Here is a 24475-nt window from a genome sequence, read left to right on the forward strand (position 1 = left end):
ATGGGTTGTGCTGAATCCCAAATATAGTCCTTTATTAAGGTCCTGCATTTCTTGCAATTCTATAGCGTGCACTGTTGCCAAAACGAGTCTAAACCAGCGTTTCCCAAACTTGGGTCTCCAGCTGTTTTTGGACTACAACTCCCATCACCCCTAGCTAGCAGGGCCAGTGGCCAATGATGATGGGAATTGTAGTCCAAAAACAGCTGGAGACCCAAGTTTGGGAAATGCTGGTCTAAAAGCTTAAGGTCGATGTGTAATAAGCATCATAAGGAGAGAGAAACCATGAGCAGTGCACTTTCGTTTGCCGCACCATGTGGTTTTTATTACCGTATTAAGACGCTTTGAACAGTGAGGTTGTTATTGTAGCATCTTAGCCCCCTGTTGTTGTACAGATGGACTAGTGCATATCCGCTATGGATATGGACACATTTCAGCAGGGCCCTTGGAGTGAAACAAGATGCTTGCCCCAACATCGCTGATGACCTAGTGTTCCATCAGGTGGCAATGAGGACAAGTCTCATCTCTTAGGTTCAGAGGGATGGCCCTGGGTTGTTGATTTTTGCTATTAGGGTGGTGTAAGAACAAAGTGGTATAGCCTTTGTTTAGAAAGGTTGTTAGAAACGCTCGACTCTTCAGCGCAGTGGCATAACAACTCCAAATAACTCTCTTTTGTGCTAGACGCCAGTAAAGAAGCCAGGTGATGGAAGAAAAGTAACGTTTTTTGAGCCTGGCTCTGAAGAAACATCTGCTAGTAAGTGACCTTCATTTCATTCTTCTTTTACTTTATTTTATTGGTATGATGGCTGTACCAGAGCAGATTGACATTCCGTGATTTCAGCCATCAAGAATTGAAGGTCAGTTAGGGCATACTATTTGGTTGGTAGTTACTAGGCATTAAATAGGTATAATGGGTCACCCAGGTAGACCAGGGGACACTAGGGCTTGGCGATATCTGGTTTTCAACAGTGTGATGTTTCAGCAGCTAAACATCACAATATACCAATATATCACAATGTCTGAAATAAGTGTGGAGCTATTTAGAGTCATTGGCTGGCTTCAGTTTTTCCTGCATCGTGATTTTTGCCGGCACCTGCTCTTCTGATTCGCTGCCCCCTCCCTGCATGAGGCAGGGGGAGAACTGAGATGGCAGAGTTAACAGGGGCTGCAGGAATCGAGAGAAGCTTTGGGTGGCTTTATGGTTTTCCCCACCTTGTGATTTTTGCATAGCATGCACACACATATGTGAAAACAAGTTTGCTGGCCCAATAATATAAAGTAAATAAAGGTTTGACCATTTGCTTATTTCCCACGGTATATTTCCAGAGAATGCATGCACAGAGGGTGATGCAAGATTATTATTTTTTTAACCCACTCTGATAAAACTAAAATACTGATTTATTTATTTTTCTATTTGGAAAAGACTTTCAAAGTTTCAGCTCATATCAGGCATTGCTTGGGACATTAGCCTTACTTTTTGCAAAGTGCTTTGACAAAAGCAATGTGAAATCATTATCAGAATAAAACACATTAGATCCAGAAGGAATGTTACCATCTTGCTGAAGGCCAGGATACGGTTTGCATTTCAGAAGCGATTTTGGATTTTGTGCTCTGTGATCTGCCGTTTTGTGTATGACCAGACCCTTGCCAATTAATGAAGCTTTTTTTGTTTGTTCTGTCTCGTTACTAGGTAATAAAGAGGATGAGTTCAGGATGCCTTATCTCAGCCATCAGCAGCTTCCTGCTGGCATTCTTCCCATGGTCCCTGAGGTTGCACAGGCTGTAGGAGTTAATCAAGGACACCACACCAAAGAGTTCAACAGGGCAGCCCCCAATCCTGCCATGGCTACTGTGACAGCTATGATTGCTAGAGAGCTATTATACGGTGGCACTTCTCCTACCGCTGAGACCATTTTAAAAAACAGCTCCTCGGGCCATGTGCCCCACGGACCTCTCACTAGACCTTCCGAACAGTTGGACTACCTTTCCGGTGTTCAGGGAATCCAGGTAAATCGGTTGCAAGCAGCATAATTCAAGGTGTCTCTTCATAGGATTTGACTTGCTCAATAAAAACCTTGTTTCACAAAACCACATGGGGCGGGTACCAATTCATGCATGTCAGCCTTTCGCCTAAGACAGAAAGTTTCCTATGCTTTTGGAGTTATTGTTGAAAACCAGTATATTACATTTTTAAAAATGGAATGTTTCCCAGCTAGTATACAACTTGAAGGCTGTTCCTATGTTTTTTGTGCGTTGTCTGTTTAATTACTCAACAAAAACATAGTCTTGTCCATCAAATACTGCACTAAAATAACTTCTGTTCATCTCTGTATGGCTTGCGCCAGAGCCTCTTCTCTTTGAAGAAGAAGGCGGCTCATGCAGTTGAAGTGTATGTCTGAATTTCTTCCTCAGAGACATTTAGATTCAGCATACTTTTTGACTTGTTTTCCATTCTTACATGTGTACCAATCTACATGATCAGGATAATTATGCAATTGACTTTTTCTGGACTAGGCTCCCTGCAGGTGAGAGCTTCCTCCAGTTTTAGAATGTTGATGAGGAAGCAATCTCCTTGCATATAGGGAAGTAGCATACTCCTTGAGATGCCCAATAAAAGCCCTTCCTGGTGTACCACTTTCCTACATTTTAGAGGACCATTCTAACAAGAAGCAATTCACATGAGTAGAGTGAAAGTTTAGCCCACCTCCAGTTCTCCATCACATGCAGAACACCTGAAAGATAGATGAGGTTTTTCTTTTCTTTTCTTTTCTTTTCTTTTCACTGTGGTTTGGAGTAGACAAGAACAGGGATCTTTTTCTGTCTGGGAGAAGCTCCTGCTTGTTACCATATCAATGTTGCAGTACTAATGAGAGTTCTGGGGAGCAAATAAGAGCTTGCTTAGAGGGTTGGGGGACACCTGTTTGGAAATAATTCAAACTTTCTTTTTCTTAGGTTGAATACAAAGATTTCCCCAAAAACAACAAGAACGAATTTGTGTCTCTTATAAATTGTTCCGCTCAGCCGCCACTGATCAGCCATGGAATTGGAAAAGATGTTGAATCTTGCCACGATATGGTAAGAAGAACGTGGAGCTGATTTTATATAAATGAATTGTGGACCAGTCATTAACTTCCTCCAATGTGATCACTTAAACATTCAGATGAATGGGAGTCTAGATTAGGCATCTTCAGGTTTTTTTCTCCTTGGGTCCAAGAGAAACCCATTGGAGTGATGACAGATGTTGACTAATGGAGGACAGTTTGTGAAATGTGTAGGTGTCTGTTGCTGCTCTACTTGAGGGAGCCAGTGTGAATTAGGAACCAGCACACTTTCCCATTAAACAACAGTATATCTTCACTGAGCCAGCTGCTTTTAAACTCTCTGAGATGCACCATCCTAGTAGATTTCACTGCTCAAATTTCTCATGCTGGTGTGTTTTACAAAAGAGAAACCTACAGTGGTGCAAAGATTTTTGTTGTAGAAGCCTTGACTTCAGTCCTAGTTTCAGAGTTCTGAGTTGGCCAGAACTTTAGGCTACATACAGGGCCTTCTTCCCATGCTGAGCCCTAGTTCTCACATATACATACCTAACTTGCCCAGTTTGTCCACGAGAAATGATCTTCATTCTGTGCAGCTTGGGAATGGGAAAATGGCAAGTCTGCTAATTGAGGCCACGGAAATCCTGTATGGAACTAATCCTTTTCATTTCTGTGTGCATGACCAACTTTAGCAGAGTGTTGAGTGTTTTTAATACACATTGCCCAGTATTCTTCCAGCCATTTATCACAACATGCATCCATTATTTATTTATGAGCATTGATAAACCGCCTAACATTTCAGAAATATCCCAAGTGGCATACAGTCTAAATGAAAAGAAGAAATCATTGAAACAAAAATACAACCTAAAACCAGTAATATAAAAGCTTAATTCAGTGACTTCAGACACGTAAAACACCCATGTTATATTTAATTCAATCTTTTCCTTCTCCAGGCTGCATTAAACATCTTAAAATTGCTGTCTGAGTTGGACCAACAAAGTACAGAGGTGCCAAGAACAGGAAATGGACCAATGTCTGTGTGAGTGAAAATGATCTTTTCTAGCGTTTACCTCCTTTTTTACTAAACAAAAAACCCAGCCACGACGTTCTAAGCGTTTCACAGAAATATCACTTGCCTTTAGAGAAGTATTTGTTTACATGGAGAGTTATAAAAATCAAACTTGTATCACATTGGCAGGTGAGTGGGAGAGCAGGTTTATGCCCAGTCGTTGTCCATTTAGTATCACAGCTAGTCTAGTTTCGGTTTCTTTCAACAACATGTCCTGTCGTTCATGTTTCTTTGAGGTTTTGAATGTGTTGCTGTAAGCAGAACATCATTAACTGTACCCATTCTCAGGGCATGCTTTGCAGAGTTGTCTTAAATAAATAATAATTTATTTTTTTTAATACCCCGCCCTCACCGGCCAGAGCTGGGCTCAGGGCGGCTAACACCAATAAAATTACAATAAAACATAATGGGGGGGACAAACAACCCCCCCCAAAAAACCGATTTATTAAAATATGGGTTAAAATACAATTTAAAATGCAGCCTCATTTTAATAGTAGCCCATAAATCAAAACCATAAGGGGAGGGAAACATAAGGGTCAGACTGAGTCCAAACCAAAGGCCAGGTGGAACAGCTCCATCTTTCAGGCCCTGCAGAAAGATGTCAAGTTCCACAGGGCCCTAGTCTCTTGTGACAGAGCGTTCCACCAAGTTGGGGCCAGTACTGAAAAGGCCCTGGTCCTAGTTGAGACCAATCTAACCACCTTGCGGCTTGGGACCTCCAAAGTATTGTTATTTGTGGATGTTAAGGTCCTCCGCGGGGCATACCAGGAGAGGCGGTCCCATAGGTACGAGAGTCCTAGTCTTAAGCTAGCGGAGCAGAGTTTTCTTGCCAGCACTAGTTTAATTGCATTACTGGCAGCACATTTAAAGTCAATGGATAAATGCGACAGCGGGAGTTTGCTATTTCAAAGGAAATGTGCCTCTTGGCATGAGTTTGAACGTGCCACAATTCTGGCTGAGAGATCCATAATCCCAAGCGTGGTTCTCTTTAGGAAGAAAAAACCCTTTTCCCTTTTTTTTCTAGATGCGTGAAGCAAGAAATGGAAAACGACCCTCTCCTCAAACCGGCTAGCTCAAACACTTTGGGACAAACACTGGACACCACTGCCTAAAAAAGGCTTGACTGGACCCAAACCTTGAAAGCACCAGAGAAAATCAAATGCTTCCTAATTAATGTAACCTAACTGTTTTAGAGCGCTACAGTTGTCACAATCCACTGTAGTATCTAAATCATAACCGTTGCTTTTCAAACAGTGATAAAATTTTTAGTTTCATTACATTGTTTTGAATGACACTATAAATTTTTCATTTAAAAAGAAGAGAAAAGTTTCTTAATTGTACCTAGAAATATAGCACAGTTTAGAAACTTTTGTTGTCTGATAACACTTACCTATGAACTAACTTGGGAAGATCATATCCATGTATATGTTTGGTCTTTTGTTTTTAATGAAATTGTAAAAAAATTTCACTGGAAACAACTGTGTGCCTGCCATTTGATTGAAAACAAAGCCGGCTAGGCAAGTCTAGCCTAATTATTGAACGGTTGAATAAATTACACATTTTAGGAATTTTAAAACTTCATTTGATCATTTTGATTTCTAGAATATTGGGGGGGGGGACTTGAATGCCACAGAAGTTTAAATGGTCTCTAATCTTTATTTTTTAAAAAAATTGTGTGTGTGTGTCTATATATAAAGGCACACAAACTCAGTACAGTACAGGATATGATCTCAATGTAGTGCATATAAAACTGCAGATTGATTTTCCTTGAGTGCTTTATACTGTTTAATTACATCTCCATGTAGGGCTGAAAAAAATTACCTATGTTTATATATAAACTGTGTTGCTTTTGATGTTGTGTTTATTGCACACAGTGGTGTGTGCAATAAAGTTTTTGCATATGGTCCAGGTAAAGCACGATAGCCTTGCAAGTTAAGTACTGCTTCAGTTCATTGTTTACGCTGGAATTTTTTCTCCCCATGGAATGTAAGTAAAACTTAGTGTTTGTCACCAATAAATGGTAAATACTAAAGTGGTGGGTTTCTTTGTTCCCTGTGATATATATATTTTTTTGTTTCCTGTGCTAATATGAGCAAAGATGAAGGGCTAAACCTATAAAAGTTGGTTTAGAAATTTACATAAATTTACACAAATTGACCAAAACCTATAAAAGTTGGTCAGAAATCTCTCGACACAAATTGACCAAAAACTGAGGATATTCAGAATAATACTTTATATGGCAGTTTCTCTTAGTGCTCAACATACTTTACATACGTGTTCAGGAATCATTCCAACAATCCTGTAAGGTAGACCAGGGGTTATTCTCCGTATATAAAGGATTGGGAGGGTGTGTGTTAAGCTCATCTATGGTATTAACCGTTACATTAGTACACTTGTGTCTTATGACAAGTATGACCTTCCCTGTCCACTGACTCCAGAATTTGCATGGAACTGTCTTAACTATGTTTATTTCATAAGATTTATGTAACACTTGTTTTTTTTTAAAAAAAAGAACCCAAATCTCAAAGCAGTTGTAACAACTGCTAACCCTAACCCTTCTTGCATAACATTATTTGTATTTTTCACTGTTTCTTCAGCTAAGGTTTAGCTTCCAATTAATGCCGGGAATCCATCTTTTCGTAGCCTGACGCTGATTCACTAAGGCTAAGTTGAGTGCTCCTAATTCTAAGTTCCTTCAGCGTATTTTCAGGGTATATTCAAGCAAAGGTTAGGCTTATTTTTTCCATAGCTATGGGCGTTTCCCTTTATCCGCAGGGTGTGCCTGAGTTGAGTGATGTACAGATAGTATCTTCATATACCCGATTCTACTGAATCTCCTTTTACCTTAATGGGGCCTATACAAAATGCACTGAAATGAGTAGGGAAGGCAGCAGCATTTGATAGGTTGAATCATCACAAGGCTATTACAGAATGGCTTTTTGGATACTATTTTTGTTGTTTATGCCATTTCCCCAGAATCTTAATGGTCTTATACTTGGCAAAAGTGAATTTTTACATTAGTTTAGATAACTTGGGTGTGCTATTTTCTTTTAATGTACTTTGTTCACACAATCCACTTCTTCTGTACAGGTGTGGGTAGGGGAGAAGATAACCTTAATGGCTACATAAGAATACTCTTACTGTTCTTGCACAGTTGGTATATAACCTGGCCAAGTTGTAAATAATATTCTGAGTTTGTATCTCTTCAGTTTCCATACACATAACTGGTTTTCTGACACTTCCCACAGAGCAGCAAAACATCCTTGATGCCACCCATTATGAATGTTTCCCTTACATGTGACCTTTTTAAAAAAATATGTTCAATTAAGCTCCAGTGTTACACTGCAAGCTTTGTAACTCTCTGACCATCTGTGTGCATGTGGTCTGCATCATGTCTCTTGCCTGGCCAATACCAAGAGATACCAAATATCTCTTGACTGGCCGATACCGGTTTGTCTTGGGACATGTTCCTATCCTACATCAGGGGAGTGGGACCTGTTAACACTCCAGCTATTGTAGGACTCAACAGCCCCAGCTCACTTGCAAATGATCAGCTTGCTTCATGTCAATTTGTCTCCAATGTCAGAATAGAGTTGGAAGGGACCACGAGGGTCACCTAGTGGTGCAGTGCAGGAATCTTGCCCAGTGTGGGCTGTGAACATACGACCCTAAGATTAAGAGTCTCATGCTCTACCAGTTGAGCTATCAGAGCAATTACATGTCTTGAATGGAGTTGGTTGTGTTGGAACGCAAGATGAAGGGAGCTGCATTGTGGGAAGTTGGAAGAACAGATAAACAAGGTGGAAAACGCATAACTGTTTTATTTACATATGCTTAGTTTCTTGAGCAAGGGCAGTAGCATCCCACAAACATGTTCTGCCTGACTTGCTAGGAATGCATAGCTGTTGTTAGAAATCCCCGTCTTCCGCATTCAATTCTACTTCCTAAAATGGCTGTATCCCTATTCCTTTCCATTCTCCTATATAAAATGAACCGCTGGAAAATAGGTGACCCAAAAGTGTTATCATGGGGATTAATACAATACACAGTAATGCACACTTCAGATCCATTGTTACAGGCTGCCTCCAAGGCCGGCATCATTCAACTCAGATTATATCTCTGCAGTGATAGGGAGCTGAAAATGAGGTTTATCAATTCTGTTTCCTGAAGAAAGATTCTGGTGTATACCTCAGAATATAATGGAAAGTCAAGTGAAACACCCCCAAATAAGAATGGATGAAATATTGCGGAGGAGGGAAATCTCTTATTTTCCGTCAACGCTTAAAATGTTTCTACCTGCTGTATCATTTGATCTTTCTGAAAGCTGAACGTTGAAAGAGATTCTCCAACAATTGTTCAATAGCCAAAGGCATAAATACTCACAAAGAGAGCCCTTGCATGTACGTTTCCTGTGCAAAACCAGAATATTCCAGTGAATCTTGAATGCCAAACTTTGATTTCATCTGTCCTTTTTGCCTGCATTTAGAATCGGAAATCTTACTATCGAAGCTGTGATGCAAAAGGACAACACTTTTCATCCTTTTCACCTTCCAGCCACTTAATGGTGATAGTTTATTTAGCTTTTTGTGGAATACATTTGTCCAGTCCCAGGAATTTTTGAATAAGAACTTGAACATCCCAAGGAAGGAGACTGAGGAAGAGAGAGAAGGAAAAATTGTAGCTTTGTTTAAAGGCATCTCTGAAATATTGGGAGCACAAATAACAAGTCTCATTCCCACCCCTTATTTCAGGGTTGCAGAACCTGTCACTTCCCCAGATATTGCTGGAGACTGACTACAAACTTGCCATGAATTTGTGACATTTTGGTTGGGCATAGTAAAGTTATTGCCCAACTACGGATTTTGTTGTTCTGTTCTTATGAACCAACGGAGCTACCTTTTAGCTTTTTATGTGTTGTATCCAACTATTTGTCTTTATAGCTGCTTTGGCCTCCCTCCCACAACATGTTTGGAACGTTGCAGAATCGGGCCCTTTGGGGTGCTGCTATGAAATACAGGGTGAGTCTTTTAAAAGAGGCCCCATGGAACATGTGTACTCTGTATCCATGGGGCCTCTTTTAAAGGACTCACCCTATACATAGCATTGAACTACGCTTCTAGTGAGCAGAAAGGATTTACCCAGTTATCACCCAATCCATAAACAGAAACCAAAGTGAGGGGTTAGTGAGTCAGATGTGAAAAGGGACTTTCCTAAACTCAGGCATTTTTCAACATGGAAAGAATTACTACCAACAATAAACATTTTCCACCAGAGTCTTATTGTGTCTTAATTAGTAATGTTTCAGTGTGCATCCCCTCCACATGAAAACTCTCCATCTTGGCTCTGGAGAAGAAGGGAGAGGATAGAGGGTGAAGAAAGAGTTGTGGGTGGCGGGGGGCTCTTTTCCCATCCTGTGGACCCCCTGGGAAACTCAACAAACCTTCTGCACCTGGAACTGGGTGTGGAGTGCGCAGGTGAGTAGAACACATATGTGAGCAGCCCTGAGGAAGGACCCATCTACCTGGAGAATGCCCATAAAAAGCAAGTCTAAAATGTGAAACTCAAGTGATATGATGTCTGCTGCTTCCAGGATCTTGGGAGACTTGTGAATGAACTGAGAGTTTGTTTGGACCTTGGGTGAGAACTCAGGAGATTGAGAGAGACAGTGTGTCAGAAGGAAAATGAAGTGATACTAATATATACATATTAGTAACTTTGTGTTAATGTAACATTTTTATAGGTTACTGATGCTGGCCTTGGTCCAACCAAAAGGCTACAGGATGGTCAATGAGGGCAAGGCAAGTGGGCTATGGCACTGAGGTCTGGCCTGACTCCTTGCTCATGAAACACTGCTTTAGCCTTTATTGGCTGCAGTAAACTCTCAACGCTGTCTAATTTTTCCACCCCTACCCCTATTAAGCAGTCATAGGTCTGCCAGTTCCTGAATATAGTGACTTACTTTTTTAAAATGGCCACAAGGTACAGCATTCTGGGGACGCAGATCACATGCTGATTCTGAAGTATTCTGTGCATTGCTGATTTCACAAAATGGTCTGGCCTTAAGGGAGAAAGTAGGGTTTCCAGTTCTTGCCTAGAAAAAGAAAAAATGCATATTGAGGGAAAGGAAGCAGTGTCAACTTTCGTGTTGAAAGACGGTGAGCATTGCTCAGTTCTGCTGCTCAAAACAAATTCCTGGGTGCAGAATTCTTTCTTGATGTGTTTCTTTTGGTCCAGGCTCCAGTTTGTGGATCTCAGGATTTAGGTTAAAAAGCAAGGTAGATCCTGCAAGGCTGAAGTCTGTCAACTGGTCCAGATCATTGATATTAATTGTGGGTGGGTGTGATTCTGTTTTGCTTTGCTCTCCTGTGTAATCTAGCTCTTTCTTGGAAACCAAGCCATGGGGCCCACCCTAAGCTAGAAACCTTTTGATTTTCCATCCTCGCAGATGAACCACTGTCCCTATTAACAATGTTCCAGGTTAACACTTTGCAGCAACCACTTCAGACAGGCTAAAAACATTATTAATTGCAGAAATGCATGAATCGTTGAACCAGAGTGGAGTCGCTGTAACAAAGTCTAAATATGGATCTGCTGATTCTGTTCTATATAAGGTGAGTTCAAGGTACCGTTACAGCTCGGTTCGAACCCTGTCATTAATCATGTGAACAATATATTCCCCTGCAAGTATTAAGCAGCTAAGGGATGAGTCAGTAATCCATGGAACAATTCAATTTAAGTAAGTGGACATCTCTCCATTCCTTCTTTTCTGTCTCAGGCGCCACACTGAATATTATTAAAGCGTGGGAAGGTGGTAATCACTCTTCTCTGTAGTTATAGAACAGGGGTGAGGAAGCTTTTTTTAAACCAAGGGATGCATCTTCTCATGCCAAAAATAGTGGGCAGAGATGGGCGTAGGAAGGGGTGGGTGGGGGATGTGGCGCACCCCGGGTGTCATCCTTGGAGGTGACAAAATGGCACACCATGGGGGTCAGCACTTACCACGGGGGCCTGGCCTGCAGCGTGCCTGAGCCACGCGTCTCTTCTGGGAGTGATGTGGTGGGGCCCCGTGTTGCCCAAAATGGCAGTGTGGGGCTTGCATCCACCAGGCAGACTCCGTGGGCAGCTCGCCACACCGCCCCCCTGGGCGGATCACCATGGCGCACCCGTACATGGATTGCCATGGCACCCCTTCTGAGGCTCCCCTGTGGGCTGATTGCCACCCTGCCCCTGTGAGGCGCCTCCATGCGCGGATCACCCCGCCCCTGCTGCTCTGGGTGCCAGAGCAACTTAGCTACGCCCCTGGGCAGAGAGCCAATGTGGTGTAGTGGTTAAGAGTGGTAGACTCGTAATCTGGTGAACCGGGTTCGCGTCTCCGCTCCTCCACATGCAGCTGCTGGGTGACCTTGGGCCAGTCACACTTCTCTGAAGTCTCTCAGCCCCACTCACCTCACAGAGTGTTGTGGGGGAGGAAGGGAAAGGAGAATGTTAGCCACTTTGAGACTCCTTCAGGTAGTGATAAAGCGGGATATCAAATCCAAATTCTTCTACTTGTGCAATGGAGGTGACTCTTTGTTTGGTAAGTCACACAAAAGCCAGAGGTGAACACACACACACCTGGAAGACTGCATTTAACCCCCCAGGCCTACTGTTCGCCACTCCTGTTATAGATGAATATATACTAAATTTCAAAAGTTGACAATAGGAGGAGAATTTTGTGCTAGGGGATTTCGGTCTAGGGTAGAGTTCACCTCACTTCATGCCAGAGTTCTGGCCTGGGGAGATAAGAAGCCCCTCCCCTGATGGCATCATGTCCTGATGATGCCCTGCTTGTTTACCAGAGGTGATATTTTACGTAGGTTAAAGACTGGAACGTCCAAGAATGGAAGCTTACAGCAAGTCTACATTTCCCTCTACTGCTCATTGAGAAATGAGTAGCTCTGAATCCATTCTGAATAATAATAATAATAATAATAATAATAATAATAATAATAATAATTAATAATAATTAATAATAATAATAATTTATACCCTGCCCATCTGGCTGAGTTTCCCCAGCCACTCTGGGCGGCTCCCAATTGAGTGTTAAAAACAATACAGCATTAAATATTAAAAACCTCCCTAAACAGGGCTGCCTTCATATGTCTTTTAAAGATAGGATAGCTGCTTATTTCCTTCACATCCACAGGGCAGGCGCCACTGCCGAGAAGGCCCTCTGTATGGTTCCCTGTAACCTCAATTCTTGCAATGAGGGAACCGCCAGAAGGCCCTTGGCGCTGGATCTCAGTGTCCAGGCTGAATGATGGAGGTGGAGACGCTCCTTCAGGTATACAGGACCGAGGCCGTTTAGGGCTTTAAAGGTCAGCACCAACACTTTGAATTGTGCTCGGAAACGTACTGGGAGCCAATGCAGGACTCTCAGTACCGGTGTTATGTGGTCCCGGTGGCCACTCCCAGTCACCAATCTAGCTGCCGCATTCTGGATTAATTGCAGTTTCTGGGTCACCTTCAAAGGTTCACATTGAACCTTTCAATGTGCTGTTGAAATGAATGGGTGGCCTTTAACTAACCATCCCATCAGTGCAAGGGCTTTCAACTTCTTGGTATGCGACTCATGCCGTCTCCGAAACGGGTTGGGGGAACGCTTACAACAGATTAAGGGGGTGCACTGGGGGGGGGAGGAGAGGGGCAGAATGTTCTGTTGTTCAGCTAAGTTTACTAAGATTAGGTGGACTCCAACTCTTGTTGGTGTGTGTGTGTGTTTTGAGTAGGAATCTGTGAGTGTCAACCAACCAACCAATCATTTTATTTGTACGCCACCTTTCCAAAGTCAAAACCATGCTCAAGGTGGCTTGCAACATATATATAAATTAAAAACCTATAAACATAGCAAAAGTAGTCATAAAAAGTGAACAAACAAAACATCAAAACTGAGTCTGAGCGCAGCGTTACCTGATTCTGCAGCCGTGGAACATGCCAGTGTCTGTGAAATATGGACAAACGAGGGTAGTCTTCACACCACTGACTCTTTTGGCTTTCAGCTCATGGCTAAGAGCTTCATGGAATCCAACCACAGCAAACTTGCTAGCGCAGTAACCCTGAGGAAACAAGCAACATTTCCCCATTTACATCCTTAACTTAGGGGCTCTACCACAGTTTTAGTAAGACCCTGCAATGAGAGAGATGCCTTGCATCATCAGTGATGCTTGGTCTTGGGAACTGATGGATTCTAGACATCTGCATTGGCTCCCAGTACGTTTCCGAGCACAATTCAAAGTGTTGGTGCTGACCTTTAAAGCCTCAAACGGCCTCGGTCCTGTATACCTGAAGGAGCGTCTCCACCCCCATCTTTCAGCCCAGACACTGAGATCCAGCGCCAAGGGCCTTCTGGCGGTTCCCTCATTGCAAGAATTGAGGTTACAGGGAACCAGACAGAGGGCCTTCTCAGTAGTGGCACCTGCCATGTGGAACACCCTCCCATCAGATGTCAAGGAAATAAGCAGCTATCCTATCTTTAAAAGACATCTGAAGGCAGCCCTGTTTAGGGAAGTTTTTAGGGAAGGGCCTCCCATCAGATGTCAATTGAAATAAACAGCTATCTGACATTCAGAAGACATCGTAAGGCAGCCCTGCTCAGGGAAGTTTTTAATCTGTGATATTTTACTGTATTTTGGTTTCTATGGAAGCCGCCCAGAGTGGCTGGGGAAACCCAGCCAGATGGGCGGGGTACAAATAATAAATTATTATTATTATTATTATTATTATTATTATTATTATTATTATTATTTGATGCTGTACTGTTTTTAGCATTTCATTGGGAGCTGCCCAGAGTGGCTGGGGAAACTCAGCCAGATGGGCGGGGTATAAATAATAAATTATTATATTATTATAAATCACGCAAAAGACAAAGAGGCAATTTAGCATTTGTGAACTTCTATCGACGTGTCGCTTACCAACCTCCAGACAACCTGTTGCAAAAAGTCCAAATGATCCTGCGACTGTCACAATGTGGCCATGATCTCTCTCGATCATTTGTGGAAGAAAAGCCTTGACTGTCTGCGAAACGGGATAAGAGAGTTTTGATTATATTCATGCTTCCTTTTTGTGTGTTCAGATTTGCAACTAGTAAGTAGCAGTTGTAATATTTGAAGGCCTGTCTTGCAAAGGTGCCAGCAGAATATAAGAACAAATCTGTTTAGTTTCTTTTATTATAAATATGTAAACACACACACACACACACTCTACAACTGTCCTATTAAATAGCTTAACTCTTATTTATACCAACAATTTTTTTTTAAAAAGCTACATATATTTCATCAGTATTTTTTTATTTATTTTAGAAATAGAGATCAAAGTAGCTCCATTTTCTTTCTATAAACAGAAATCTGTTTAGTTGTAGGTAAAATTATTGGCGGCTATTAGTAGTAGTAATAATAATAATAATAATTAATTTGTTTATACCTTGCCCTTCTAGCTGGGTTTCCCCAGCCACTCTGGGCAGCTCCCAACAGAATATTAAAAACATGATAAAACATCAAACATTAAAAAACTTCCCTAAATAGGGCTGCCTTCAGATGTCTTTTAAAAGTCAGATAGCTGTTTATTTCAATTGACATCTGATGGGAGGCCCTTCCACAGGGTGGGATGTTTGATATTTTATCGTGTTTTTGATATTTTGTTGGGAGCCACCCAGTTGGGGAAACCCAGCCAGACCAATGGGGTATAAATAACAAATGATTATTGTTATTGTTATTTTATTTTCAAGTGGGTGGAGTTGAACAAACCCAAGATGTTATAAGATGTACATTAATGCAGATAAGATGCAAACACTCTGGCTTGGGAGTTTCTGGAGGTTTCTGCCTGCTTTCCGAAGATGTTCTGACTAATTGTTCACCTAGAAAGAGGAGGAGCCACCACAACTTTGCTTTCATCCATGTATTTCCCAATTTCCCCTTTTCTTCTTCCAAGTAAGAAACATTAATGCCTATTCAAAGTTCCTTCAGAAATTTGAGTCTTAATGGCACATGTGACAAGGATAAAAGAGTGTAACAAGATTAGTTTTCATTGCAATCCTCTTAAAATTGCCCTCCATTTGATTGTCTCTCCATCTTTTCAGGCTCTGCAAAGTAGGATTAATGAGAGCCGGGCCATGTTCTGCAAGACGGAACTGATAAGCTGCTTTTCAGAATTAGCTGCTGCAAAGCTACCCATCCACACTGCGTGAGTGAGCTGGGCGAACTTGATTGAATAATTACAAAATATAGCCCTTTGCATAACTCCTTGGTCATATCCGCACCATGACTTTAATGTACTCTTCTACCACTTGAACAGTCATGGCTCATCACCCTCCCAAGAAAAATGGGAACTGTAGTTTGTTCAGGGTGCTGAGAGTTGCTAGGTGACTCCCTCACAGAGTTAAAATTTCCAGCAGCTGTAACGAACTGCAGTTCCCAGGTATGTGTGTTTTTGAAGCAAGTCACGACACTTAAAGTGGAATAAGAGTGCTTTTAATGTGTAGTTGGGATAAGACACTTTATGTGCCAAACCGTATGAATATAGCATTGAACTTGCCAAGCAAAGATCAGAAATTTTGAGAAGAATTCAACATAGCACTATGGTGTTCATTCCACCAGCACAAACATTTCAGCTTTCCAGATTGTTATAAGATGTACATTTTTTGTTTCTTCAGCTTGTAAACCGCCTTGAGTATTGTAAGATAGAAAGCCAGTATACAAATTAAAAATGATGATGATGATCCCCCCTTACACCTCACATGTGCTGTTCTGGGGTTTTCCCCGACAACACCCCACAAAAGACAATTTGTGAGGGGCATCAGGATGGGGGAGGGAGCCCTGTTGCACTAGTGGAAATCCTTCCATGGGATTTTTCGTTGTGCTATCTGTTAAGAAGGCATCGGCCTTCTGCAGGGTTAAACTATTATTACAGATTTTAAAGCTGTTTCTAAGGCCAATGTTTAAATTCGTTTATAATATTTTTAGTCAGTTGTATATTTCTATTCATCGGTGTTATCATATGCTACATTGAATATTGTGATAGAAATATCAGAAATTTCATACTTGAAACATATAACATCTGATATAACTAATGTATTTTGAGCCACATACTTCATCATTTGCTGAGAAGCATATATCAAGAGTACACCCATCACAAAGTAAGGAAAAGAATGAAATTGCTTAAACTAAAGATGAAAATAAGAATATTATTACACTGATGTTTCCCAAACTAATTAATCTGGATTCTAATGTACTAACACTGCCATTCCCAGCCACCATTAATCAAACATATTAGAAAGGCATGCCAATAATCTATGAACATCTATCACCATTGTCACAGTTGTATTTATGGTCTAATTAGCCAGTGCCATGGATACAGATGGATTGGGAGGAATACTTCCCCAGTCAAAGAATTGCTTCTATATGCATCTTCCAAAGGTGCAAAAAGGGCCACTCTCTTCTGTCCCCCCCCCCCCGGTATTTTCACAGCTGACACAGATGCTCTCTGCATGAATGTTTTGCACTCCAGGTGGTTGCATAGTTCATCTCCTCAGCTGGGCTATATTGACCGTCAAGAGCTGCAAGTTCACAATTCAGCCTTCCTCTCATTCAGGAGCCTGAATACACACTTACCCAAAAGTGAGCATGGCAGTTAGTCCTCATGGTTCTTTCCAGCAGTTCGTCAGGACACTGTAAGATGGGCTTTCCAGCTACAATGCCAGCATTATTGACCAAGATTGTGACATTGCCCACATCCTTTCTCACATACTCGGCAACGCTATAGACTTCTTCCTTCCGGCTCACATCGCAAGTATAAATGTAAGCCTTCGCTCCCAGCTTGCGAACTTCCCTGGCTGCATTTTCATTGCCTTCGGTATCTATATCCCACAAAACAAGTGTTGCTCCTCGTCGGGCAAATTCCAATGCAAAAAACCTCCCAACGCCAGTTGGGCTGGCTGCACCTGTTATCAGGCAGATTTCATTAGTGACTCTTTTCTCTGCAGGTTTCTTTACCCACTGAAGCAGAGCATGGATGATGTAGCCAAATACTTTAGCTGTAAGTATAAGAAAGTCTACAAGCACAGACATTGTCTTGGATCTCTGGGGAGACAGTAATAAGAATGGAAGCTGTGTAAGGCTAGTGCATTGAGAAGCCTTCGGACAATGCAATCCAGACATGCTGTATTTATGGGGAAAGTAAGATTTAAGAGATTATAGCAACCACTACCACTAAGAAGGTGGAATTTGGACAACAATGAAGGCATTTCGTCAGTAATTCCCAAGCGGCAGGCTGGTACACGCTAGCATGTAATGAAAGTACTGCTAGTAGGCTGTGATGGCAAAGCAATGGATTAAGAAACTAAAGTGGAGGAGACTCTTGAGAGTCCCATGGACTGCAAGAAGATCAAACCTCTCCATTCTGAAGGAAATCAGCCCTGAGTGCTCACTGGAAGGACAGATCCTGAAGCTGAGGCTCCAATACTTTGGCCACCTCATGAGAAGAGAAGACTCCCTGGAAAAGACCCTGATGCTGGAAAAGACTGAGGGCACAAGGAGAAGGGGACGACAGAGGACGAGATGGTTGGTCAGTGTTCTCGAAGCTACGAACATGAGCTTGACCAAACTGCGGGAGGCAGTGGAAGACAGGAGTGCCTGGCGTGCTCTGGTTCATGGGGTCACGAAGAGTCGGACATGACTAAACAACAACAACAAGAAGAAGAAACTAAAGACTCCTATAAGAACAAAAAACCAACAACGAGTCACTGTTGTGGCCACTCAGTCTCCACTGGAGGGGGACAACTTTGTCAAGTTATTCCATTGAGTATGATCAGATCATTCAGTTGCATCCAGGAGTGGCTGCTGCTGTCCTTGGGGACTGACAGGTGAAAAGCAGGAGCCCAACAGTAGGTGGAGCAACAGCCAATGTGAGGCACAGCCAACTAATTCTACTTTCGTTCCCATCTTCCTTCCTGCCAAGTTCTACAAGGGCAACACAAGGGAAGGAAGCTGAAGGTCAGTGCCCTATTCTGAATGGGGTTGCCATATTTCAAAAGTGAAAACGCAGACACAAAAGTTCAGTGCAAAGGCATGGCAGAATTTCCTCTAAAGCTGTGTAGACACTTTTGCCTTTAAATCACATTTGAAACACATTATTTGCCTCAAAGAATTCTGGGCACTGAAGTTTACCCCTCACAGCAACCCCTAAAAAGCTATAGCTTATGAGGGGGGAAACGTACTTTCAGAGCTTTATAAATTACGGTAGTTAGCAGACTTCAGCCTTGCAGGATCGACCTTGTTTCTTACAACTAGTCCAGAAGGTGGCACTGACTGCTCCAAGAGATCCTACACCCTCTAACTTCAGAACAAAAATATAATAATATTGGGTTGCCTATTTATACTTCACTGTAGCAATCAAGCATGACACTGTGTACTAAATAAGCAATAATAATTATAACAATTCTCCATCTCCATCTCTATCTCCATCTCCTCCAACATTTCTCCGATGAAATATGGATGTCCCATTCCATAATGATGTTACTATTTATACCCGACACATCTTACTGGGTTGCCACAGCCATTCTGGACAGCTTCCAACATACATAAAAACATTTTATATATATATATATATGTATTTATATATCTATATCTATATCTATATCTATATCTATATCTATATCTATCTATATCCCTATATAGCATTACCTTCAGACAGCTCGGGGGTTGGATAACTCCATACCCTCCAACATTTTTCAAATGAAAATGAAAATAGGGACATCCTGGGGAAAACTGGGACATTCCGGGCTCATATCAGAAACCGGGATGGCTTCTCTAAACCAGGGACGTCCTGGCATATTTATATGGCGTGTTTTTAAATCCCTGCCTCGGGCATAGTCTGCCTCTACCATTCTCGACCCATTCGCAAGCATCTGGAAAAAAAAGCGGGGCAGGACTCCAAGCCCATAGAAGCCACACCCCGCGGGCTGCGAAAGACTACATTTCCCAAAGTGCCTTGAGAAGAGCATGCGCATTGAGGCGCTATGGGCTATATAAGAACCAACGGCGCGTTTCCTCGGTCTTTCCACATGCGGCTTCCGAGGAGGTAAGATGTCTTTTTGGGGAAGCGGTTGGGTGGTGGGGCTGGGGAATCCTTTGCCATCGGCTCCCTTCCTTGTTTATTACGCGATGCGTGCTGGTTCGAGCTGTTCCTCAGAACCCCTTTAACCCCCTTCGCCCTATATTGACCGTTTTATTTTCTCTGTTAGGAAATCCGGGGCGGGGGCGGGAATGTTGCTTCGCATTTGAAGCTTTGAGTTTTGCAACCGCCGAGGGCTAACTTGTTGCAGAGGGGAAGCTTTCTCGTTGTTTTTCCTTCTTATGCGGGGTCCCCCCCGCCTTTCCTATGGGGCCAGTTCACTTGCATGCTCTTAAAAGCCCGATTTTATTTAATCGCCCCTCCCCCCGCGTATCTCAACTTGCAGCCATACCGATCGGATCCTAACTGGTGCACATGATGACTTAAAACTTTTTTCCCCATCAGAGCGTCAGTGTTGATCTCTTTGCTGTTACAGCCAGAATCTGTCTGATGCACCAGTGTTTTAACAGCGAGAGGGGAGGGCGGTTGAGAGTCTCTTGAGCCCAATTCATGCAGTTTGCAAGAGCAAATCTCTATCGGTTAATCTGACTGGTGGGTGTCTTTCCGTTTAGGGCGACGATGCCGCTAGGCATGCACAGAGCGAACTGCTGCAAAAATCGAGCTGGGCGCAAGGAGGCGATGGAGTCACCCGAAACCTGCACGCGATCTGAATACACGTGTGAGTTTCCGGCTTCAATCCTATTTTTCATGGAGACACCAGCCACCTATGATGTTTTAAAGGGTTTAAGTTTGTTAATATTACACATACAAAAGGCTGAAGGCCGCAATCCTCATTTTTCAGGAGTTAAACTTGTTGAACTCCATGAGACTTAATTTTGAGTAAGTAAACTAGGATTATACTGCCTCTTACTCTAATGCAAACTCAGTAAGTTCTGCTGGCTGCCTTTTAACAATGCATTTCTAGATGTTAACGTGGTACTAAGGGGTGGATCTTAATAGTATGGAATGCTTTGAGCTAAGTTTTGTTTTGAGTAAACACCTTAAAATTCATAATAAAACTTAAGTGAGCACACATGCGAGTGCCTGATTGTTGCCTATTTGTAAATACTTTTGAAGGAAAGATTGTGATTTTTGTGTAACACTATTTTGTACTAAAGTTTTCTGTTACTAGAGTAGCACATGGGTCAAAAGTACCTTTCAATAAGGAATCAACTCAGTATGTTGGTCTGAGAACAGGGTGCTGGACTATGCTGCTTTTTGTAAACCCAATTTTGTGTATCTCTCTGCAGAATTAATACGCAGCTTACAATATATTGGCTGTTGCTGTATTTTTGAACCCACTGCCCACATGTTTCTGGCCATTGTGATTTGTTAGGCAGCTTCATTGTCAAATTCATTTTGGTGCTGGACTCTCAGGCAGCTTTATGGTGGGCTTAAAAGGGGTCGCATAATGGAACCAAGTATTCCAGAATCCTGATGTATAGTTGCAATTTGTCCCTCAAACTGCTGCATACGGCAGCTGGATTTAATTCCAGGAATGGCCATGTGGCTGGAAGATAGCATTCATTCAGTTGGGAGCACAGTTCTAACTTCTGTGCATTTTTTTAAAAAAATATGCGTTTTATTAGTTTTTTTAACATATCATTTTCAACAGTAATTAAACATACTTTTACATCTTATTCAGTTTTTTTTGACTTCCATCAGTCCTGTCTGAAAATTTTCCGATCTAAACTCATAACCAATAACTCATATCTTTTTCTACTTTGTAACACTTCTTATATTTCTCCTTACAAAACTTCTTGTAGTCCTACTAGCGTAATTTGTTGATTACAGTTGCTCTTCAAATAATTCAAACTTCTGTGCAATTTAAGCCTTCCTGTTGATAAAACATAAGATGGTTGAAAGTCCTTAAAACAGTAACTAGAAGTAGCCTTACAGTTTCCTGTGTGTGGCAGCTGTCTCTTCCTTGCTATGGTCTCTAGCTGATGTTTGTGATGACCAACACTTTTTTCCCCATCAGAGCGACACTGTTGATTTGTTGCTGCTTTAGCCAGATCTTTGTCTGACGACATCAGCATAATCTGTTTCTACAGCAGGCTACCCTTGGTTCAAAAATAAATAAAACAACAACTCTTTGGTTTTCTGTATCATTTTTAGGATCTGAGTGAGCCTGAAGTTTAATCATTGAGCCCATGCAGAAGAGATGGGTGACTTGAAATAAAACCTTGAAAGGAGGACATCTTGCTCTGATCCTACACAAGAAGCATGGAAGGTAGAGGGTTTGCATTTTCTTGTTCTGTTTAATTTAGAAAAGATAACCTGAGTAGGGCATCTTAGGAATCTTACGCATGTTGTTGTAGCAGGGAAGTTGATGTGTAGCACTCTCAATTTTGGTTCTCCCCACTCATCATCTTTAATTTCTTAATTCCTACAACATCTCAGATGCCAAGTCATCAGGTATGCCTAAGCAAGGACGTATACTCTGTATTAAGGCACATTTCCCCCCATAACCCTTAAATCAACCCTAAAGTTGGTCAGTATTAAAGCCAATTATGTATATCCCACTTTCCCCCCACAGAACCGGAACTCAAATGAGACTTGCAAAAATTAAAACAAACACATCACACAGAAAGCTAAAAAGCTGTATAAGATAATAATTTAAAAAGTAATTAAACTATAATAAAATTAATATGACGTAACGATGGGAGTTGGGGGGTTAACGACATGTGGAAGTTAAGTGTGCCTAGTATAAATTAAGCAGACGTGAATAAAAAACACAGGACTGGTTCCCACTAAGGTGGTAAACCTTACGCTTCAAGTGGGTTTTTACATAATTGCTTCTCAGTCAGTTTTCTGTACATGGAAAACTTAGAGGGGTGGTGAGGGCTAGTCTGGAGGTCTCCCTGAAAGCCTTGTTTTCTGTATGCAGGGACTAAATAACACAAAGAAGCCCATGATCATGCGAGGCCACTTCAGGATATCATTCAGCCACAGATTGATCCCAGTGGGAAGCGAGCATCTGTGTACAGTGGTACCTCGGGTTACATTCGCTTCAGAAATAGTACCTCGGGTTAAGAACTTTGCTCCAGGATGAGAACAGAAATTGTGCCCCGGTGGTGCGGCAGCAGCAGGAGGCCCCATTAGCTAAAGTGGCGCTTCAGGTTAAGAACGGACCTCCGGAACGAATTAAGTACGTAACCAGAGGTACCACTGTATTAGATTACATTCTGCGCAATCTTTGCAGGGTTGTATAAAATAGAACTTGGAAATCCTATTTTGAGTTTAGTTATTTCCCCGAAGTAGGCATAGCACTGCAGGCTCTGGTGTTGCAAGTGAAGTCAAAAGGCCCATTCATACGCAGTTTTATGCTCAAGTTGACTCAGTCGTATGTGAGCCTATCCCCAAAGGCCTTGAGGCTTATGCACTCCCCTCCCATCCTGCATGATATCCTGCTGCCCTGAAGCATGTGTTCATTTGAAAATTCACTGGTGCAATACAAAGCAAAATTTTCTCTTTCTTTACTATGCTCCCTGTTTCTTTTTTCAGACTGCAGCACCGTATGTCAGACTGAATGCTTGGACGGCAAGGGAAATTGTGAAGTCTTCCAAGTGCTGTAAGTTTTGCAAGACCAAATGGCCATTTAGAAGATTGTGGCAGGGCGCTTAAATGGTGTGCTATTCAGTGGTACATGATGACTTAATCTTTTTTCCCCATCTTATCGGCAATGCTGATAAAACATGCGTTCTAGCCAGATGGTCTGATTCCACTGATGTCCAAATCTTACATTGCATGCTTTAGTATTGCACTTCGAAGACAGAAGCCTAATGTAAATATTCTGCTATAAATGCACACTGCTTGCTGGATTTTCATGATGGTGGGAGCATGAGGGTTGTGGATAATGAGAAGGTGCAGGCAACTTCCCCAAGACTGCTGACCTCTTGATTCTTTGGTTTATTACGTAACTGGTGCAGGAGGGTAGATTTGAGATCTACCTACCTAGTGTAACGTACATACCTATTGAATGGTTATTGCCCTTGTGTGAATAGATGGATAAATGCTTTACTTTCCTTTGAATAGATGGCTAGTCTTATAAAACAATTCAAATTTCTGCAACAACAGCTTTGTGCTGTAAGAGCTAATGTAAGAGCAGCCTTTATTTGTCGAGCCCTTTGACTACTGTTTTGGCTTCAGGGCAGATTTAAGAACCCCTGAGGAGATATGATTTGTTGTTGTTTAGTCGTGTCTGACTCTTTGTGACCCCATGGACCAGAGCACGCCAGGCACTCCTGTCTTCCACTGCCTCCTGCAGTTTGGTCAAACTCATGTTAGTAGCTTCGAGAACACTATCCAACCATCTCATCCTCTGTTGTCCCCTTCTTGTGCCCTCCATCTTTCCCAACATCAGGGTCTTTTCCAGGGAGTCTTCTCTTCTCATGAGGTGGCCAAAGTATTGGAGCCTCAGCTTCATAGCCATCTTCAAATATTTTAAGGGCTGTCATGGAGGAAGAAGCCTGGTTGTTTTGGGGTGCAAAGCAGCTGCTCTTTGTCACGTCAGCCAGGAAGCCTTTTTTGGCTGTTGTTGCAAGCATTCATTAACCAGGATAACATGGTCATGCCCTCAAGCAGAAGTAAGACATAAGTTAGTAACACGAGTGGCTTTGTTGTCACATGAGCATGGTAATTAACTTATTCCTACCTGCGGTCGATGGGTGGCTAAACCTCATTTTCTTTCAACAGGCACAAGGGTTCCTGGTTCGTGGAATGGATGGCTTGAAGCAGAACGGCTGAGACTTGAAGGAGAAATCATTTCAGTGTCCCATGAGTGTTGCTGTACAATAAATGCATGGTTTTGCACCGTGGCAAATTAAAAAGCAGCTTTGAGTTTTCAGTGGTTGCACGGGGTAATTCTTTCCTCTCCTTCCCCAGGAACATTCCTCGGTTTGCAGGGCTTGTTCTGACGCTGTTTCACCAGGGATTGCCATCATTTAGAGAAGGGGCAGTTGGGGGCAAGGCTACAGCTGGATGGGAAAGTGCATATTTTAGTGTTCATAACAACCTGGGTTTTATAGCATTTCCTGCTAAAAAGTATGTCAGATGCAAAAGCCTACTGGGGCAGACAGTCTTATAGTTGTATATGTTTGGCGCTACTTGTCCCACAAATACAGGCTTCATTTCACAAGTACATATTTATTTAATTTTGCTGTTCAGGGCCTTATCAGCACTGTTCCCATTCTCTTCATTTAAGTCAGGCATAGGCAAACTTGGC

The 24475-nt window shown here is 42.1% G+C and overlaps 2 protein-coding genes, 1 long non-coding RNA gene and 3 other non-coding genes across 9 annotated transcripts in view; 5 read left to right on the forward strand and 1 right to left on the reverse strand.

Annotated features, from left to right (window-relative positions):
* Positions 1-6136, forward strand: part of STAU1 (staufen double-stranded RNA binding protein 1) — a 40048-nt gene extending 33912 nt beyond the window's left edge. For all 3 annotated transcript variants that reach the window (XM_053394208.1, XM_053394209.1, XM_053394210.1), the window contains 5 exons: positions 679-751; positions 1688-2004; positions 2950-3072; positions 3989-4074; positions 5129-6136. In XM_053394208.1, coding sequence (XP_053250183.1) covers positions 679-751; positions 1688-2004; positions 2950-3072; positions 3989-4074; positions 5129-5216 — 687 coding nt within the window. In that variant the 3' untranslated portion in view covers positions 5217-6136. The remainder of the gene's footprint in view (positions 1-678; positions 752-1687; positions 2005-2949; positions 3073-3988; positions 4075-5128) is intronic.
* Positions 6137-7871: 1735 nt separating this feature from the next.
* On the reverse strand, positions 7872-17795 carry LOC128416444 (retinol dehydrogenase 10-like). The gene is made up of 5 exons (XM_053394212.1): positions 16749-17795; positions 14059-14157; positions 13054-13199; positions 10064-10195; positions 7872-8755 (listed from the first exon to the last, which is right to left on the reverse strand). Exons 1-5 carry the CDS (start codon positions 17292-17294, stop codon positions 8677-8679), a joined length of 1002 nt encoding a protein of 333 aa, XP_053250187.1. The 5' UTR covers positions 17295-17795; the 3' UTR covers positions 7872-8676.
* Positions 17796-19228: 1433 nt separating this feature from the next.
* LOC128416446 (uncharacterized) lies at positions 19229-24080 on the forward strand. Of its 2 annotated transcripts, XR_008331219.1 has the most exons (4): positions 19229-19927; positions 21367-21481; positions 22756-22822; positions 23947-24080. It is a non-coding gene; the product is annotated as an uncharacterized LOC128416446 (long non-coding RNA). The 2 variants fall into 2 exon arrangements; XR_008331218.1 differs by lacking the exon at positions 23947-24080 and having other exon boundaries at positions 19232-19927; positions 22756-23543.
* Positions 19614-19708, forward strand: LOC128416761 (small nucleolar SNORD12/SNORD106). Its single transcript, XR_008331283.1, has one exon. It is a non-coding gene; the product is annotated as a small nucleolar SNORD12/SNORD106 (small nucleolar RNA).
* On the forward strand, positions 21191-21285 carry LOC128416762 (small nucleolar SNORD12/SNORD106). Its single transcript, XR_008331284.1, has one exon. It is a non-coding gene; the product is annotated as a small nucleolar SNORD12/SNORD106 (small nucleolar RNA).
* LOC128416763 (small nucleolar SNORD12/SNORD106) lies at positions 22888-22979 on the forward strand. The gene has a single exon (XR_008331285.1). It is a non-coding gene; the product is annotated as a small nucleolar SNORD12/SNORD106 (small nucleolar RNA).
* Positions 24081-24475: the final 395 nt, after the last annotated feature.

This window comes from Podarcis raffonei, chromosome 6 (genome assembly GCF_027172205.1).
Source record: "Podarcis raffonei isolate rPodRaf1 chromosome 6, rPodRaf1.pri, whole genome shotgun sequence".
NCBI classification, from domain to species: domain Eukaryota; kingdom Metazoa; phylum Chordata; class Lepidosauria; order Squamata; family Lacertidae; genus Podarcis; species Podarcis raffonei.